The sequence below is a fragment of the Carcharhinus amblyrhynchos genome, chromosome 7, assembly GCF_965287045.1.
Source record: "Carcharhinus amblyrhynchos chromosome 7, sCarAmb.v2.hapA, whole genome shotgun sequence".
Taxonomy (NCBI): Eukaryota; Metazoa; Chordata; class Chondrichthyes; order Carcharhiniformes; family Carcharhinidae; genus Carcharhinus; species Carcharhinus amblyrhynchos.
In genome coordinates this window covers 250,407-268,443 of record NC_137330.1, presented here as the reverse complement: position 1 = coordinate 268,443, position 18,037 = coordinate 250,407, and the positions used below count along the sequence as shown (strand labels likewise).

The window sequence follows — 18,037 nt, the reverse complement described above, 5'->3', positions numbered from 1 at the left end:
TCCCTCACTCCCTCCCTCCCTCTCTCTCCCTCCCTCCCTCTCCCTCACTCCCTCTCCCTCACTCCCTCCCTCTCCCTCACTCCCTCCCTCTCCCTCACTCCCTCCCTCTCCCTCACTCCCTCCCTCTCCCTGTCCCTCTCCCTGTCCCTCCCTCCCTCCCTCCCTCCCTCTCCCCCTCACTCCCTCCCTCTCCCCCTCACTCCCTCCCTCTCCCTGTCCCTCACTCCCTCCCTCTCCCTGTCTCTCACTCCCTCCCTCTCCCTGTCTCTCCCTCTCCCTGTCCCTCCCTCTGTCCCTCACTCTCCCTGTCCCTCACTCCCTCCCTCTCCCTGTCCCTCACTCCCTCCCTCTCCCTGTCCCTGACTCCCTCCCTCTCCCTGTCCCTCACTCCCTCCCTCTCCCTGTCCCTCACTCCCTCCCTCTCCCTGTCTCTCACTCCCTCCCTCCCTCTCCCTCTCCCTGTCCCTCCCTCTCCCTCTCTCTGTCCCTCCCTCTGTCCCTCACTCTCCCTGTCCCTCACTAATCACCGCCTGTCCACCTCCACATCCGGGGCCCTGGGAGCTCAGTGCGCACGTGCGGTCCTCTCGCCAAACCGCGCATGCTCTGTGCAAGCAGCGACAGCGCGCATGTGCGCCACCTAACGCCAGATACTGGGTACTGCGGATTAATGGGGAGGAAAGGATGAAGAGTGTGGGTTAATGGGGAACAAAGGGGAAAGAGTGTGAGTTGATGGGGAATAAAAAGTAAAGGGTGTGGGTTAATGGGGAAGAAAGGAGAAAAAGTGTGGGTTAGTGGGGAACAAAGGTGAAAGGGTGTGGGTTAATGGGAGGAAAGGGGAAAGAGTGTGAGTTAATGGGGAATAAAGGGTAAAGAGTGTGGGTTAATGGGGAGGGAAGGGGAAAGAATGTTGGTTAATGGGGAGGGAAGGGGAAAGAGTGTGAGTTAATGGGGAATAAAGAGTAAAGAATGTGGGTTAATGTGGTATGGTGGGGAGGTCCTATGAGGAGAGACTGAGGGATTTAGGGTTGTTTTCGTTGGAAAGAAGGCGGCTAAGAGGGGATCTTATTGAAACATATAAGATGATTAGAGGTTTAGATAGGGTGGATAGTGATAGCCTTTTTCCTCGGATGGAGAAAGCTAGCACGAGGGGGCATGGCTTTAAATTAAGGGGGGGTAGCTACAGGACGGATGTCAGGGGTAGGTTCTTTACCCAGCGGGTGGTGAGGGATTGGAATGCCCTGCCTGCTGCAGTTGTAAATGCGTCTAGTTTGGGGGCGTTTAAGAGATCTCTGGATAGGTTTATGGACGAAAAGGGATTGGTATAGGCTAGTGGGTCATAGTTTTTGTAACTGGTCGGCGCAACATCGTGGGCCGAAGGGCCTGTTCTGCGCTGTAATGTTCTATGTTCTATGTTAATGGGGGGGAATTGGGAAAGGGTGTGGTTTAATACAAAATATCAGACAGGTTTGAGGAGAGGGTTGAGGGGATGGCTTTGTTCTTGATGTTCTTTCGGAGGGTTGGTGCAGGCTCGATGGGTCTGCTGACCTCTTTGTGTGGTGTCGAGATTGTATGGTTGGATCTCCCATTCCTGATAGGAGCACAAAATCTTTCTAATTCACAAAGTGAAGCATGATACAGAATCACATGTTTCTCTAAGTACTCATTCACAACATAGCTGGAAAAGCACAGTGTTGTGCAGTTGCAACTTTGCAAGAGTTATAATTAGGCTATTAGCAGTCATTTCTCTTTTGCAGTGTTGAGTTTGGCACTTTATGCATCGTAATCCCTGGAGTTTTACAGCACTAAACAGTCATTTGGTCCTTCCTACCTGTTGGCCATTTTCCAGCACTTTCTCCATAGCTTTGGAGCAAATGGCGTTTGAAGTGCTCATCTAAACACTTTTAAATGTTATGAAGGTTCCCGACTTCACCACCCTTTCAGGCAGCAAGTTCCAGATTCTCACCACCACCTGGGTGAAAAAGCTTTTTCTCAAATCCCCTCCCTGTAATTTATGCCCCTGTCAGCTTCTTTTGCTTTTTGCATTTCATTTCTTTAGTTCAGGATGTTTATGAATGGACTGGTATTATGGGTCGGGTTAGAAACTCCAAAGTGTATTGGAATTCTATGAGGATGTGACTAGTGCGGTAGACAGAGGGGAACCAGTGGATGTAGTGTTTCTCGATTTTCAAAAGGTGTTTGATAAGGGACTGCACAAAAGGTTGCTTCAGAAGGTTAGGGGGCATGGAGTTGGGAGTGAGGTGTTAGTGTGGATAGAGGATTGGCTGTCTAATAGAAGGCAGAGAATTGGTATCAATGGGTGCTATTCGGATTGGAGGTTGGTGACTAGTGGAGTGCCGCGGGGAACGGTGCTGGGGCCTCAGCTATTTATCTATTTATATAGATGATCTGGAGGAGGGGGCTGAGTGTAGGGTGATGAAATTTGCTGATGACACGAAGATGAGTGGAAAAGCAAATTGTGCGGAGGGTGTGGAAAGTCTGCAGAGGCATCTAGATAGGCTGAGCAAGTGGGCGAGGACCTGGCAGATGGAGTATAATGTTAGCAAGTGTGAGGTTATCCACTTTGGCTGGAATAATAGTAGGAGGGATTACTATTTAAAGGGCGAAAAGCTGCAGCATGCTACGGTGCAGAGGGACCTGGGGGTCCTTGTGCACAACTTGCAAAAACCCAGTCTGCAGGTGCAGCAGGTGATCAAGAAGGCAAATGGGATGTTGGCCTTTATAGCGAGGGGGATAGAATATAAAAGCAGGGAGGTCTTGCTGCAACTGTACAGGGCACTGGTGAGGCCGCAGCTGGAGTACTGTGTGCAGTTTTGGTCGCCGCACTTGCGCAAGGATATTTTGGCCTTGGAGGGAGTGCAGAGGAGGTTCACTGGGCTGATACCGGAGATGAGAGGGTTGGACTATGAAGAGAGATTAAATAGACTGGGTCTGTACTCATTGGAGTTTAGAAGGATGAGGGGGGATCTTATAGAGACGTATAAGATAATGAAAGGGATGGATAGGGTAGAGGTAGATTCTTCCCGCTCAGAAAGGACAGCAGGACTAGAGGGCACAGCCTCAAGATAAGGCGGGTCAGTTTAGATTGGAGTTGAGGAGGAACTTCTTCACTCAAAGGGTGGTGAATCTCTGGAATTCTCTGCCCGTTGAAGTGATGGAGGCTACCTCGCTAAATATATTTAAGTCACGGGTAGATAGGTTTTTGACAGACAAGGGAATTAAGGGTTATGGGGAGAAAGCGGGAAAGTGGAACTGAGCCACTTCAGATCAGCCATGATCTTATTGAATGGCGGGGCAGGCTCGAAGGGCTAGATGGCTTACTCCTGCTCCTATTTCTTATGTTCTTATGTTCTTATGAAGCCCATCTGAATCATAAGGTTTGTGTCTTGAATGTGGCTAGGAGAATCATAAGATGTTTCACTTCAGGTATGATTCAGCTGACCCACTAGGGAGCTTTTATCAAATAAAGTTTATTTAAGAGTATGGTTAACATAACTAGTAAGAAATTTAGCAAGAAGTTTTATCAATTACAAAGAAGAAACAAAACAACCACTATAATGCGTAACTCTTAATGAATATATATAAGCTGTTCCAATGAAAACTAAAACTCCCATAGACAAAATTAAAAATCTAACTCCTCCTTAAAATTTCACAGGTTTAACACAGCACAGACTAATGCTGATGTGACACTGGAATCAAGGCCATTAGTTGAATTGTGCAGTCAAATGCTCTTGCGACTCAGGACAGTTTGAAGACAAGACAGCTTCCCAAAACACAAAGACCTTTTAATGCACGATGGCAATAAGCTGTGCTTTCAGCTAACTGGTAAAACTTTCAAAATAAACAGAGAGAGAAAGAGAGAGACTTCTTTCCGCTGTGCTATCACTGCTGCCAAAATGAAATTAAAAATAATCCTTGTCACCAGACTGTTTTTTGCTCCTCCCAACAATGACATCACCTCAGACTGAGTGAAGAAATACTCACTCTGAGAGCGGCAGAGATCATAATTTCTTTAAAAATATCTTAAAGGGACACTAACAACACACCAGGAACATAGGAAATGGGGCAGAAGGAGGCCATTTAATCCCTTGAGCCTGCTCTGCTATTCAGTGAGCTCAAAATATCAAAACTAGAAGGAGGAGGAAGCCTTTTGGCCCCTCAAGACTGCCCTGTCATCTATTTTGATCATGGCTGATCATTGAATTCAATATCCTGATTCCCCCCTTCTCCCCATATCCCTGATAGATTGATCTATTTGTGCTAAGTTCCATCTTCCCCATCTACCTGCCGATTTTCTTTGATTTCCTTGTATTACCAGAATCTATCTCCACTTAAAAACTATTCAGCAGCCCTCATCTCTAACACCTCCTGAACACAAGTTTCTAAAGATGCCCAGCCCTCCCCAAGAACACATCTCTCATCTCCCAGCTAAAAGGGCAATCCTGATTATAAATCAGTGCCACCTCCACCCCTCAGTTCTGGACTCCCCAACAAGAGGAAACTTCCTTTCTGACTTCCACTTTGTCAAGAGTGTTCAGGATCTTAAATTCTTCAATCAGTGTTTGTCTTGAACAATTTATCATGCCTTAACTATTACTTTCAAGTCCTTTGTAATCCGGGGTTTCTTGTTTCAACCTGGAGCTGTTTACATAATTTTAAGATATCAGAGCAGAATTAGGCCATTCGGCCCATCGAGTCCGTTCCGCTATTCGATCATGGCTGATATTTTCCTCATCCCCATTTTCCTGCCTTCAACCCATTCCCAATTAAAAATCTAACTCCTCCTTAAAATTACTCACTGTCCCAGCATTCATCGCACTTTGGGGTAGTGAATTCCATAGATTCATAACGCTTTGGGAGAAGTAGTTTCTCCTCAACTCTGTTTTAAATTTGCTGCCCCTTATCCTAAGACTATGACCTCTCATCCGAGAATGTCTCACAAGAGGAAGAATCCGCTCCATGTCGTCTTTATCCATACCTTTTATCATCTTAAAATATCTCAATTTGATCTCCCCTCGTTCTTCTAATTTCCAGAGTATCGGCCTAAACCATTCAATTTCCCTTCGTACGACAAACCCCTCATCTCTGGAATCAATTTAATCAACCTCCTCTGAACTGCCTCCAATACAACTGCATCCTTCCTCAAGTTCGGGACAAAACAGTGCACAATACTCCAGGTGCGGCCTCACCAATGCAGTGTATAGTTGCAACAATACATCTTTACCTTTATATTTATGTTTCTTGATTTTCAGAAGGTGTTTGATAAGGTGCCGCACAAGAGGTTGTTACAGAAGGTAAGGGGGCGTGGAGTTGGGGGTAGGGTGTTAGCATGGATAGAGGATTGGCTGTCAAATAGGAGGCAGAGAGTGGGGGTCAATGGGTGCTATTCGGATTGGCGGTTGGTGACTAGTGGAGTGCCTCAGGGATCAGTGCTGGGGCCTCAGCTATTTATCATTTATATAGATGATCTAGAGGAGGGAACCGAGTGTATGGTGTTGAAGTTTGCTGATGACACCAAGATTGGTGGAACGGCAAATTGTGCGGAGGGTGTGGAAAGTTTGCAGAGGGATCTAGATAGGCTGGGCGAATGGGCCAGGAACTGGCAAATGGAATTTAATGTTGGCAAGTGTGAAGTTGTTCACTTTGGTAGGAATAATGGTAGGAAGGACTATTACTTACATGGTGAAAAGCTGCAGCATGCTATGGTGCAGAGGGACCTTGGGGTCCTTGTGCATGAGTCGCAAAAACCCAGCCTACAGGTACAGCAGGTGGTCAGGAAGGCGAATGGGATGCTGGCCTTCATAGCGAGGGGGATTGAATATAAAAGTAGGGAGGTCTTGCTGCAACTGTACAGGGCACTGGTGAGGCCGCAGCTGGAGTACTGTGTGCAGTTTTGGTCGCCGCACTTACGCAAGGATATTTTGGCCTTGGAGGGAGTACACAGGAGGTTCAATAGGCTGATACCGGAGTTGAGGGGGTTGAGCTATGAGGAGAGGCTGAATAAACTGGGCTTGTACTCGTTAGAGTTTAGAAGAATGAGGGGAGATCTCATTGAGACATATAAGATGATGAATGGGATGGATAGGATAGAGGTGGAGAGGCTCTTCCCGCTCAGAAAGGACAGTAGGACTAGAGGGCACAGCCTCAAGATAAAGGGGGGTGCACTTTAGAACGGAGTTGAGGAGGAACTTCTTCACTCAAAGGGTGGTGAATCTCTGGAATTCTCTGCGCGTTGAAGTGGTGGATGCTGCCTCGCTAAATATATTTAAGACGCGGGTAGATAGGTTTTTGATAGGCAAGGGGATTAAGGGTTACGGGGAGAAGGTGGGAAAGTGGAACTGAGCCACGTCAGATCAGCCATGATCTTATTGAATGGCAGGGCAGGCTCGAAGGGCTAGATGGCCTACTCCTGCTCCTATTTCTTATGTTCTTATATTCTATTTCTTTAGCTGTCAATACCAACATTCCACTCACTTTCTTTATTATCTGCTGTACCTGCATGCTCATTTTCTGTGACTTCTGAATGAGGACACTCAGATGCCTCTGCACCAGAGCAGACTGAAGTCTCTCTCCCTTTAGATAATATGTCCCTTCCCATTTTTCCGATCAAAACACAGCCTCACACTTATTCACATTAAACTCCATCTGCCACTTTTTGGCCCACTCTCCTAACCTATCTGTATCCATTTGTAGGGTTCTTACTTCCTCATCGCAACTTAATATCCCACTTATTTTTGTGTCATCTACAAATTTGACTATCCAGCCTTTTTTCCCTGGATCCAAGTCATTCTAAATAGCTAGGGCTAAGGACCGGACCCTGTGCCACCCCACTAGTTACTTTTTGCCATCCATATCCCAACTCTCTGTTTTCAGTCCATCAGCCTTTCACCTATCCAAGCTAATAAATTACCCCTGATCCTGTGTGATCTAACCTTTTGTGCAGCACCTTAGCAAAGGCCTTCTGGAAGTCCAAATATATTACATCTGCAGGATTCCCATTGTCCACTTTGCTCATTACATCTATGAAGAACTGTAGCAAATTAGTCCAACATGATTTGCCCTTCATAAAGCCATGCTGCCTCTGGTGGATAGATTGATGATATCCTCGGTTATATTTCTGCACTCTTCATCTTGAAAATATTCTAATTCATGTTCTCAAAGCCAATTTGCAGAACTTGAATGGCCAAATTAAGCCAAACGTCAACCATAATGCCACCAATCCCAGTCAAATCAAAAGACTTATGATTAAGAGTTGACAGTGGAGCAAAAATTTTGACCCAGTGTCTTCTCTCCAAGAGGGTAGTCATTGGGAGCCTCCACCAAAACTAAGTGGTCGATATCACCGAGGATGATTGTGATTAACCTGAAACCACAGTAAAGGTAGTTGAATGCATTGTTTCAGAGAAGGATCTTCTTTTAAAAATAATGAAGTTTAACAACAACAATAAAAACTATGAAAACAGGAGCACTAGTAAAACAGGTTTTGCTGGCAGAACACACATAGATTTGAAAAACCCTCCAAAACCCATACATGCTCAGAATCCTTACAGACACCAGTAAAACAATTACATTGGGGTAAAGGCTAGTAAGAATGCTCTATACTCAAAATGATAGTCCAAAACAATGGTCATCAATGTACCTGGAAGAGCGCACATTTCTCTACTGTTTCATCAACAACTCCTGCCAGCTCCTTGGCATTTAAATCTGGTGGATTATATGTAACAAAATGAATATTGCTGAAAATATAGCAATTTGTTTGTTGTGGTCACTGCTCTTTGTCTTGCATTCATTGGGACAGGTTTACAAGAACTCCAAATCTCAGGGAGCTTATACTTCTAACATGTAATTGATTAAATTCATAGGGTGATCAAGTGGTCTGTCAGACACGCAAAGTAATTAATTAGCGAGACAAGTACGTTTCTTAACCTGAACATGTTATTCACCCAAGCCTCCTCAGGATTTACTCTTGGTTAACAGTAATGGATCTAACCTAGCGTAACAGGTCAAATTCAGCATTAATTGTCCGTAACATCCAAACTCAACTTGGTTTTGTGTCAGAGCACACAACTTCTGAACTCTGATAGAAATCTCGTGCAGCTCCGAACCTCAGCAAGATTATTGCTTGGATGATTGACTAGAAGTGCTGAACATTTCTTCTCCTTTTTGCTCGATATCTTGCACCTTCTCGTTTTCCCAGTCCACCTCGCTTCCAAAGTTGGGTTGTTAAAGCATTTCCTCCTCCCACACAGCGAACAATTCCAGAACTCACCGATGATATGAAAGCGTTGTGAACTGTGAGGGTGGTGTAGAACTTTTAAAGGACAAGTGGGCAGACAGATGGCAGAGCAATATGATGTGATTCATTTTGGTCAGAACAACATGGAGAGGCAATATAAATGGTACAATTATTAAGGGGGTGAAAAAGCAGAGGGAGCTGGGTGTACATGTGCATTGAAGATAGCTGGACAGCTTGAGACAGCAATTAATCATGCAGGTAGTATTGTAGGCTTTGTTAATAGGGGCACAAAGTACACAAGCAATGAGGTTATGTTGAATTTGCCTCATTGATTTAATCTCAGCTGGAGTAACATGCCACTCTTCATAAAGGATGGGACAGCACTTTGGAGAGAATGCAAAAAAGATGGTTCCAAAGATGAGGAACTTGAGGACTGTATTAGAACAAAGAATAAAAACAGCCTGGGAAACAGGCCCTTCGGCCCAACGAGCCTACGCCACCATTTTGACATTACCAGTTCCCCCTCTACCCATGACCCTTATCTATGCTTTGGCATTCCACATTGAGGGAAACTAATTTAGGGACAATTTATTACCTCCAATCAGCCTAAGAGCACATCTTTGGGGTGTGGGAGGAAACTGGAGCACCTGGAGAAGACCCACACAAGCACAGGGAAAATGCGGAAACTCCCAAAGACACTAGCCCAAATCCATATGTCTGCACAGCAAACAGTGATAGTCACTGAGCTGTCGTGTTGCCCAGCATCTGGTTCAGTTTAAGCACACACCAACGACATGAAGCGCTAGGCTATTCTTGAACATCCAAGAGCAGCCCTAGTACGACCCATCGCGTGTTCATTGACGAGAAAGCTAAGTGATTTAATACAAGCGCTCAAATTCATGGGGAGATCTGGACAGAGTGGAGGGGAGAAGCTGTTTCTATGGGTGGATAGATTGAGAACCAGAACACCCAGATTTAAAGTGATTGGCAAAGCTAGAGACGGGAACCTTTTCTTTCAGCGAATAGTTTGGGGCTGAAATGTACTGAGAGAGCATGGGGGAGGCTGGTTCAATCCAGATCTTCAAGACAGAACTGCATTGTTACCTTAAAAAGAATGTGCGGGATTAATGGGGGGCGGGGGGAAATGTTGCACTGAGGGAATTACATCTTCAGAAAGCTGGGGATGGGCCAGACAACCTCCTCCTTCCCTTGGTTAGACCACACTGGGAGCACTGTGCACAGTTCCAGTCTCCGTATCCCTTGGTTAGACCCACACTGGGAGCACAGTTCCAGTCTCCCTTTCCTTCAGTTAGAGCACCGTGCACAGTTCTGGTCTTCCTATCCCTTGGTCAGACCACACTGGGAGCACTGTGCAGTTCTCGTTTTCCTATCCCTTGGTTGGGGCGCACTGGCAGCACCGTGCACAGTTCCAGTCTCTGTAACCCTCGGTTGGACTACACTCAGAACACTGCAGTTCTGGTCTATGTATCCCAGTGTGGTCTAAACAAGGGAACACCGTGCAGTTCCAGTCTCTGCATCCTTTGGTTGGAACGCACTTGGGAGCGCTGTGCACAGTTCTGGTCTATGTATCCCTCAGTTAGACCACACTGGGAGCACTTGTGCACAATTCCAGTTAAGCCACCAAGAAAGCTGGAACAGCTGGTCTCAGATCTCTAGAAAAGAGAAGCTGAGAGCTAAAACCAACAGAGTGCTAAAGATTATTAAGAAAGTTCAATGCAGCAAACAGGTGTTTCCATTTATAGGCCTGCGGTCATCGTGCCACAGACAATGGCTCAAGGGGAACAGCAGAGACAGATTGTGGTGGCCATCGTTTTAGGAACGATATTGAAGAAGGTGCAAGGGAGATAGCCTCTCCCGGGTCTGCTCTGGTATGAGGGCCTTCAGTTTACACAGAAAAGATGCAAAATACCAGTTTTGTTTTCCATCACTTTATTTATAACCGTCATTGCTTCTCACAATTCTTTAAACAAGGCAGGGGAGACAGAACATGACTTTTAACTTTTCCGTTAAATATAAATTCTTTGCAACTAACTATCAATTGGGGCATCTGACTGGACCCCAGCTCACTTCCACCTCCTGCCATCGCTGAGGCTGGTTTCCAATGGGGAGCATCCTTCCTGACTTATGTCACACACACGGTTACACCAAAACTCAGAACTCCCCTCCTCTCCCACCACCAATAACACCACCTGGCAGGAGTCAGATTTGACCAATGCTAGATTCCCAAAGTCAGCATTCCTGAGGAGTAGGCCAGAACTGTTAACCAAACCAATGAAGTATGAGAGGCGAGGTAGGTGGGGGTGGAGTGAGTAAGAGACAGAGAGAGTGTCCCTGTGTGCAGATGTGCGCACTGCCCAGTGGCTCAGGGCCTCTTCCCTGGAATGAGCAGAGGTCCCTACACATGTGAGCGCTGGTGTACGGACAGAGAGGAGGAGGTGGAGAAGGATTTTGCACACAGCACACATTGGAATGGTTTCTCCCCAGTGTGGATTCGGCGGTGGTTCAGGAGGCTGGAGGACTGGGTGAAAGCTTTGTCACAGGTCTCACACTTGAAGGGCTTCTCGCCAGTGTGGATGCGCTGGTGATTGAGGAGTGTAGAGAGCTGGGTGAAAGCCCGATCGCACACCTCGCAGCGATGTGGCTTCTCACCCAGGTGGATGCGCTGGTGATTGAGGAGGGTGGAGAGCTGGGTGAAAGCCCGATCGCACAGCTCACACTGGAAGGGCTTCTCGCCAGTGTGGGTGCGCTGGTGTTTCAGCACGTCAGACGACTGGTTGAAGCTGCGGCCACACGTCTGGCACTGGAAGGGCTTGTGACCAGCGTGAGTGCGGCGGTGGTTAGCTAGGTTGACTGCCTGCCCGAAGGAGCGGCCGCATACTTCACAAGGAAAGGTCTTCTCGCCATCGTGAGAGCGCTGGTGTCGGGCCAGGAGCGAGGGATTGCTGAAACTCTTGAGGCAGACAGGACACTGGAAAGGTCTCTCGGCAGCGTGGCTGTGCCGGTGGTTCAGCAGCTTAGAGGAGGTGCTGAAAGACTTTCCGCAGGTGGAGCAGCGATAAGGTCGTTCACCTGCATGAACCCTGCGGTGCATGGCCAGCGAGGAGTCGTAGGCAAAGCGTTTGTGGCATACGTCACACTCATACGGACGATCACCAGCATGCGAGCGGCGGTGCACAGCCAGCTCTGCTGGGTCTGCAAAGCCCTCACGACAGACATCACAGAGGAAGGGCCGGTCCCCAGCGTGTGTACTCTGGTGGAGCAGCAGCTTGGAGGAGGTGCTAAAGGTCTCGTTGCAGACCTGGCAGCGGTGAGCAGCCTCCCGCTGGCTAGCTCGCCGTCGTTTGGTAGGGGTGGGGCTCTCTGATGGCGCAGGCTTGGTGTCGGTGTGGATACGCTGGTGGTTGAGCAGAATGGAGGACTGGGCAAAGGAGCGGTCACAGTGCTCGCACTGAAAGGGCTTCTCCCCAGTGTGGGTGCGCTGGTGGGTTAGGAGGGTGGAGGACTGGGCAAAAGAGCGGTCGCAGTGTTCACACTGAAAGGGTTTCTCCCCGGTGTGCGTGCGGTGATGGTTGAGGAGGGTGGAGGACTGGGCAAAGGAGCGGTCACACAGTTCACACTGGAAGGGCTTCTCCCCAGTGTGAGTGCGCTGATGGTTCTGGAGGTCAGAAGCCTGGGCGAATGATTTGCTGCAGACCTGACAACAGTGTAGCTTCTCGTCCAGGTGGATTCGCTCATGGACCAGGAACCAGGACAGCTGGCTGAAGGATTTATCGCACAGCGAGCAGCTGAAATACTTGTCTTTGGTCGTGGGCTCCGGTCTGGAACCAGCAGTTTTTGTCCGGCTCTGGGGAACAGCAGCTGCTCCGGGGCTCTGGAGCGAACAACCTTCCTGAGCCCCGTCCGGCCAATCTACCTCTTCCTCCGACTCCTGTCCCTGTGCCTTTCCCTTAATCTCTCTCGATTCCATCTCTCTCTCCAAATCCTGTGATTCTACCTCATCCTCAACACAATCTAACCCCCCCTCACCCACCAGCTCAGCTCCATCTGCAGATCCTATCTCATTCTTATGGCTACCTGAGCCTGTCTCAGCCTCCGAGGTGCAAGGTTGCTCATCCATTCGGTCAGGCGATTTGCACTCTCCCTCTGAGCCCGGTGAATCTTCCTTCAACTCTGAATGAAGACACTCTGCTGTCTCCCCTGGGCTGTGGGTACATTCAACCATGTCGATCACCTTCATTACGATGATCTGCGGAGCCAGCGGTTCCAGGGAGGAAGAATCAGTCTTCCGGCCACGTCTGCCACAAGGAGATCTCTCTGGAGAGTTCGCTCCACAGCCCTTGCGCTCAATGCTGGCCTGCACGGAAGCTCTGTCCATATTCCTGTGTCTCTGCTGCCTCCAGACAATCCTGCTGCAGAAATACAACACGACGTTTTAGCTACCTTTCCCAGGTAGGTTTCATTCCCGCCAATCACCCATCAGTAACCTGCCACCATTAACCCACCCTGCCAAGCACAGACCCACAAATAGTCACATGTACTAAAGCTACTTACAGCATCCCCGACGCCCTCGATTAGATTCCAGTCTGTAACTCACTCCCGAGTATCTGTTATTCTGTATATAAACCACCCCGAACCCCTCGATTAGGTTCCAGTCTGTAACTCAGTCCAGGGTATCTGTTATTCGATGTATAAACCACCCTGAATCTCTGGATTGGATTCCACTCTAACTCCCTTCTAGGAATATAGCTCTTATAAAACACAGATAGTTTGAAGTACTTAAATGCGCAGTCGTTCCAAGGTATCTTTTGTGCAGTTGTTAATAATCCCAGACATGCACCTCATTTTCTGCTATCATGCCAACTGTTCCATGAGCACAAGCAGAATTGGAAGGTGGCCATTCAGCCCCTCTTGATCACTCTACATTTGATACAATCTCACCTGCACTGCATTCTCTCAATTCCTGCAGCTCTGTTCAAAACGCCCCAGCAACTGAGTACCCACAGCTCTCGGAGCTCGAGTAATCCCAAAATTCACCACAGCGAAGAAATGTGTCATCTGAAAATGTACAACCTCTGCCCCTGTAGCACCCACAAACCACTCCGCTCACCCAACCCCAATCTGTAGCCAGGAGAGTATTGGTGAGGAGGGGAAACAGCCTGTCAGTGGCGAATCTTTCAAAACAGCCTCTCAGATTTTGATGTTTTCAATGAGATCACCTCCATTGTTCAACTCCCGAGAGTATGTGACAGATAAACAAGCCGCACCCAGCTGTGTTTGAGACTTGGCTTGTTGGGACCATGCTGGACAATCTCATTTGTTGTTTGTGGAATCTTGCTGTGCCCTCACACAGTAAAAGTTATGTCACATCAGGGCACACCCTAAGGGTGAGACAACGTTCCAATGGATCCTTAGCCAGCAAAGCTCCCCATTTCTCCTGTCCACTCTAACTGTCTCAGGCTATATCAACCAGTTCACCCAATGACAGAGACCATTCAGCCCACCATACCTTTACAGGCTCATTGTCCCAGTTCAGTAGCTAACTCCATTTCCCACCCCTGCAATCCTTTCTTTCTTACATCTGGCAGAATATAGATTCCAAGCACCTCAGAGCACCAGGGATACAGGTTCCATTCTTGCCTTGGGTCAAATCTGGGTGAAGTCCGCACGTTCTCACCGTGTCTGGGTTTACTCCCAGTCAGAAAGACATGCTGGTTAGCTGGACTGGCCATGCTAAATTGCCCCTTAAGGGATCTAGGGTAAATGCATGGGGCTGGATGGGATTGTAGTCAGTGCAGTCTCGATGGGCTAAATGGCCTCATTTTGCACTGCAGGGATTCGATACTTCTCATCCAAATACCCTTTCGAAATCCCTGATTGAACCTGCATGGGCCACACACACACTGTAGTTCAAACCAAATGCGAACCACTCGGTGGTGATTGAATCCCACCTATCCCCTGCCTTCCCCCATCGAGCTATCGGCCTCTCCCTGTCTGTCTCTTTCAGGCCTGAGGCCTATCAGGGTGGGTGGAGATGGCGTGGGGGAGGGGCAGAACCTCACTTCCGGCTTCCAGAACCTTCCCCGCTGCCGCCGCCGTTATTTATTAATATCCGGACCGGATCGGTTCTGCTCTATTGACCGAGGTCCCTTCACCCACCCACCCACCCTCCCTCCATCCAGTCAGCGAGACCAACCTGGCCTAGCTGCACCTAACAGCCTCCTTCCTCCCGCTCCGCGCCCGCCGCCGTCCGGGCGCCGACTGAGGCCGGGGCCGGGGAGGCCGAGGGTGGGGGCAAGGGCGGAACGGGGAGGCGGCCACTTGGAAAACGACCAATGAGAAGACGGCCTGCCCAACAGACTGAAGCGCCAGCCAATCAGGGTAGGGCTCCTCGCCCCTGACTGACAGCCATCGCGACCAATCAAGTGTTGGAACATTTGAGTGATGATCTTTTTGGCCAATTAAATGTGAGATTGTTCCTGACGGACAGCCACGCTGACCAATCAGAGACCGGCCCTACTGACAGTCGCGTTCCGTGGCCAATCAGATGCGAGCCCAGTGCTGTCGGACAATTACGGCGGCCAATCAGATGGCGAGTGCCTGATTGACGGTTCTTCTGACGAATGAGCTCGGAGCCCGCCTCCCTATCTGATGATCCGACTCCATTCTGTTCATCGACAGGCGGCAAATGAAATGGGGGCTCGTTGCGCTGACCTTTCACCCCTGGCCAGGCAATGCTAGCCCCGCTCTGTGTTCTCCCCGCCTGTCAATCAACGGCTGCTGGCGGGCGGCGCGCACGGTGGCAGTTGTGGCGGTTGGGGTTTGAAAAGCGCGGGAAGCGGGGTGAGGAGGAGGAGGGAATGGAGAGCCAGCCTTTCCAATTAAACCCCTTAAAAATCAAAATATCAGCACTAACTACAAGCAGGGCTTGGGGGTGTGAGAGAAGAATATACTGGCTGATGTAAACCCTCATAATTAAATCAAGTCTCCTCATGAGGAGATCAAGAACAAAAGGGATAGAGCCATAGAAAATTACAGCTCAGAAACAGGCCTTTTGGCCCTTCTTGACTGTGCTGAACCATCTTTTGCCTCGTCCCACTGACTTGCACTTGAACCATATCCCTCCACACCCCTCTCATCCGTGAACCCGTCCAGGTTTTTCTTAAATGTTAAAACTGACCCTGCATTTACCACTTTAAATGGTGTTGGAAATTAATTTTCCCCTTTAATTAGTTATACTTTTATTTATTTTTGAACACCATGTTTTGTTTTCAACCCCAGCAGAGAGACTCCCTTGCCCATTGGCATCCCAATCAACATGGCTAACGTGGCCAATGACAAGGTGGTTCAGGGTTCACCTTCATCTGGTGTCTCGGCTGGAGGCTTTGAGAGTTGTTTCATTCAACAACAAGGCTCCCCGCTATCCTTCCTGCCTTCCCGTGGCGATGGGAGGACTGCAGCCAGATTATCATTCGTCAAGCACCAATCCCAAGGGGGAAGATGGATTGGATTGGGGTGGGGTTGTTGTTGGTGGGAGGGAGGGAGCGGAGGTTGTGGGAGGTCCAGTAAAATGGCTGGGAAATAGATGGAGGTAATACCCAAGGTAAAGAGGCTGGGAAGGGGTGACTGATGGAAGGATAACTGAAGGGACAGAGTCTGATGGAGGTGGAAGGAGACACTGGGGGAGAAGAGACTGAGGGATGAGCGACTGGGGGGAGACAGTCTAAGGGAGAAGGGGTGGGTGGGGAACTGAATGTGGGGAAGCCAAGGGGGGAGGGGCAGGAAAGAGTTCAAGGGAGGGGAGACCAAGGGAGGGGAAATCCACAATAAAAATAATTAATTGCGGAAGAGGCAACTTCAATGAGGCAAGAACCGAACTGGGTCAGTTAGACTGGAACAAAGGTTTGGCAGGAAGAATTGTAGCAGAACAACGGGCTACCGAAATGGTCCAGACACAGTCAAGGTATATTCCCTTCAAGGGCAAAATGTGGTAAATAAAACTGGAGCTCTGTGGATAGAAAAGGAGATCAAAATTAAGATAAAGAAGAAAAAATGTGTTTATGACAAAGGTCAGGTAGAAAATACAGTTGAGAAACAAGAGAAAATCAGAGGGTTCAGAGGGGAGGTGGAAAAAATACATTAGAGAAACAAAGAGAATTTAGGAGAAAAGTCTGGCAGTCAACATAAAAGCAAATGCCAAAGTATAAACACATAAATAGTAAAAAGAGTAGGGTCAATTTAGGAACCTAATAGGGGATTAACACACGGAGGCAGAGGGCATGCTGAGGTACTAAATGAATACTTTGCATCTGTCTTTGCCAAGAAGGTAGATGCAATCCAGGACTTGGTGACAAATGAAGAATCTCTGTCCCTAGAAGGATTCAAAGTTGATGAGGAAGTGTTAAATATACTGTCGGTACTGAAAGTTAAGAAGGCACAAGGACCAGATGAGAGGCATTGAAAAAAATGTGGGAACCATGGATGACAAGGGAAATTGTAAGCTTAGTCAAAAGGAAAAAGTAAGTATATAAGTCTAGGCAACTAAAAACTGACAAAGCCCTTGAGGAGTATAGAGAAAGTAAGAAGGAACTAAAACGTGGAATTCAGAGGCTAAAAGGGGCCATGAAATGTCTTTAGCAAACAAGGTCAAGGAGAATCCCAAGGATTTTTATGCATATATTAGCAAAAGAATAGCAAGGGAAAGAGTAGACTCACTCAAGGACTATGGAGGGAAGTTATGTGTGGACTCACAGGAAGTGGGTGGGATCCTTAATGAGTACTTTGTATTGGTATTTACCAAGGAGAAGGACATGATGGATGTTAAGGTCAGGGATGGGAGTGTGACGCTCTAGAGAAAATATATCAAAGGAGGAAGCGTTGGGTTTCTTAAATTGTATTAAGGTAGACAAGTCCCTGGGGCCAGATGGGATCATAAGAACATAAGAAATAGGAGCAGGAGTAGGCCATCTAGCCCTTCGAGCCTGCCCCGCCATTCAATAAGATCATTGCTGATCTGAAGTGAATCAGTTCCACTTTCCCGCTTTCTCCCCATAACCTTTAATTCCCGTGTCTATCAGAAATCTATCTACCCGTGACTTAAATATATTCAACGAGGTAGCCTCCACCACTTCAACGGGCAGAGAATTCCAGAGATTCACCACCCTTTGAGTGAAGAAGTTCCTTCTCAACTCCGTTCTAAACTGCACCCCCCCCGCCTTATTTTGAGGCTGTGCCCTCTAGTCCTGCTATCCTTTCTAAGTGGGAAGAATCTCTCTACCTCTACCCTATCCATCCCCTTCATTATCTTGTAAGTCTCTATAAGATCCCGATTACAGGATGCAAGGGAAGAAATAGCTGGGCCCTTAACAGATATCTTCATATCCTCTTTGACCACAGAGGACTGGAGAGCAGCCAATGTTGTTCCCTTGTTTAAGAAAGAAGCAGGGATAATCCAGGAAATTATAGGCTGGTGAGCCTGACATCAGTGGCAGGGAAGTTTTTGGAGAAGATGCTTTTTAGTAAGGCGTTTGATAAGGTTCCCCATGGTAGGCCCATGAAGAAGATAAGGAGGTGTGGGATAGAAGGAAATTTGGCCAATTGGATAAGTAACTGGCCAAATAAGTATCATAGAAGACAGAGGATGGTGGTGGAGGGAAAATTTTCAGACTGGAGGCCAGTTACCAGCGGTGTACCACAGGGGTCAGTGCTGGGTCCTCTGCTTTTTGTGATTTTTAATGACTTGGAAGAAGGGGCTGAGTTAGTAAA

The 18,037-nt window shown here is 48.0% G+C and overlaps 2 protein-coding genes across 2 annotated transcripts in view; one reads left to right on the top strand and one right to left on the bottom strand.

Annotated features, from left to right (window-relative positions):
- The window catches only part of LOC145345290 (uncharacterized), a 20,537-nt gene extending 10,414 nt beyond the window's left edge, over nt 1-10,123 (top strand). The window contains exon 5 of the mRNA XM_080193108.1: nt 10,018-10,123. Within this exon, the coding sequence (XP_080049234.1) occupies nt 10,018-10,123 (106 nt within the window). The remainder of the gene's footprint in view (nt 1-10,017) is intronic.
- Nucleotides 10,124-10,187: 64 nt separating this feature from the next.
- Nucleotides 10,188-18,037, bottom strand: part of LOC145345289 (uncharacterized) — a 74,054-nt gene continuing 66,204 nt past the window's right edge. Inside the window, exons 4-7 of the mRNA XM_080193107.1 lie at nt 14,793-14,939; nt 14,489-14,620; nt 13,879-13,967; nt 10,188-12,684 (exon numbers count right to left, since the gene is read on the bottom strand). Of these exons, the coding sequence (XP_080049233.1) occupies nt 10,671-12,684; nt 13,879-13,967; nt 14,489-14,620; nt 14,793-14,939 (2,382 nt within the window). The 3' untranslated portion in view covers nt 10,188-10,670. The remainder of the gene's footprint in view (nt 12,685-13,878; nt 13,968-14,488; nt 14,621-14,792; nt 14,940-18,037) is intronic.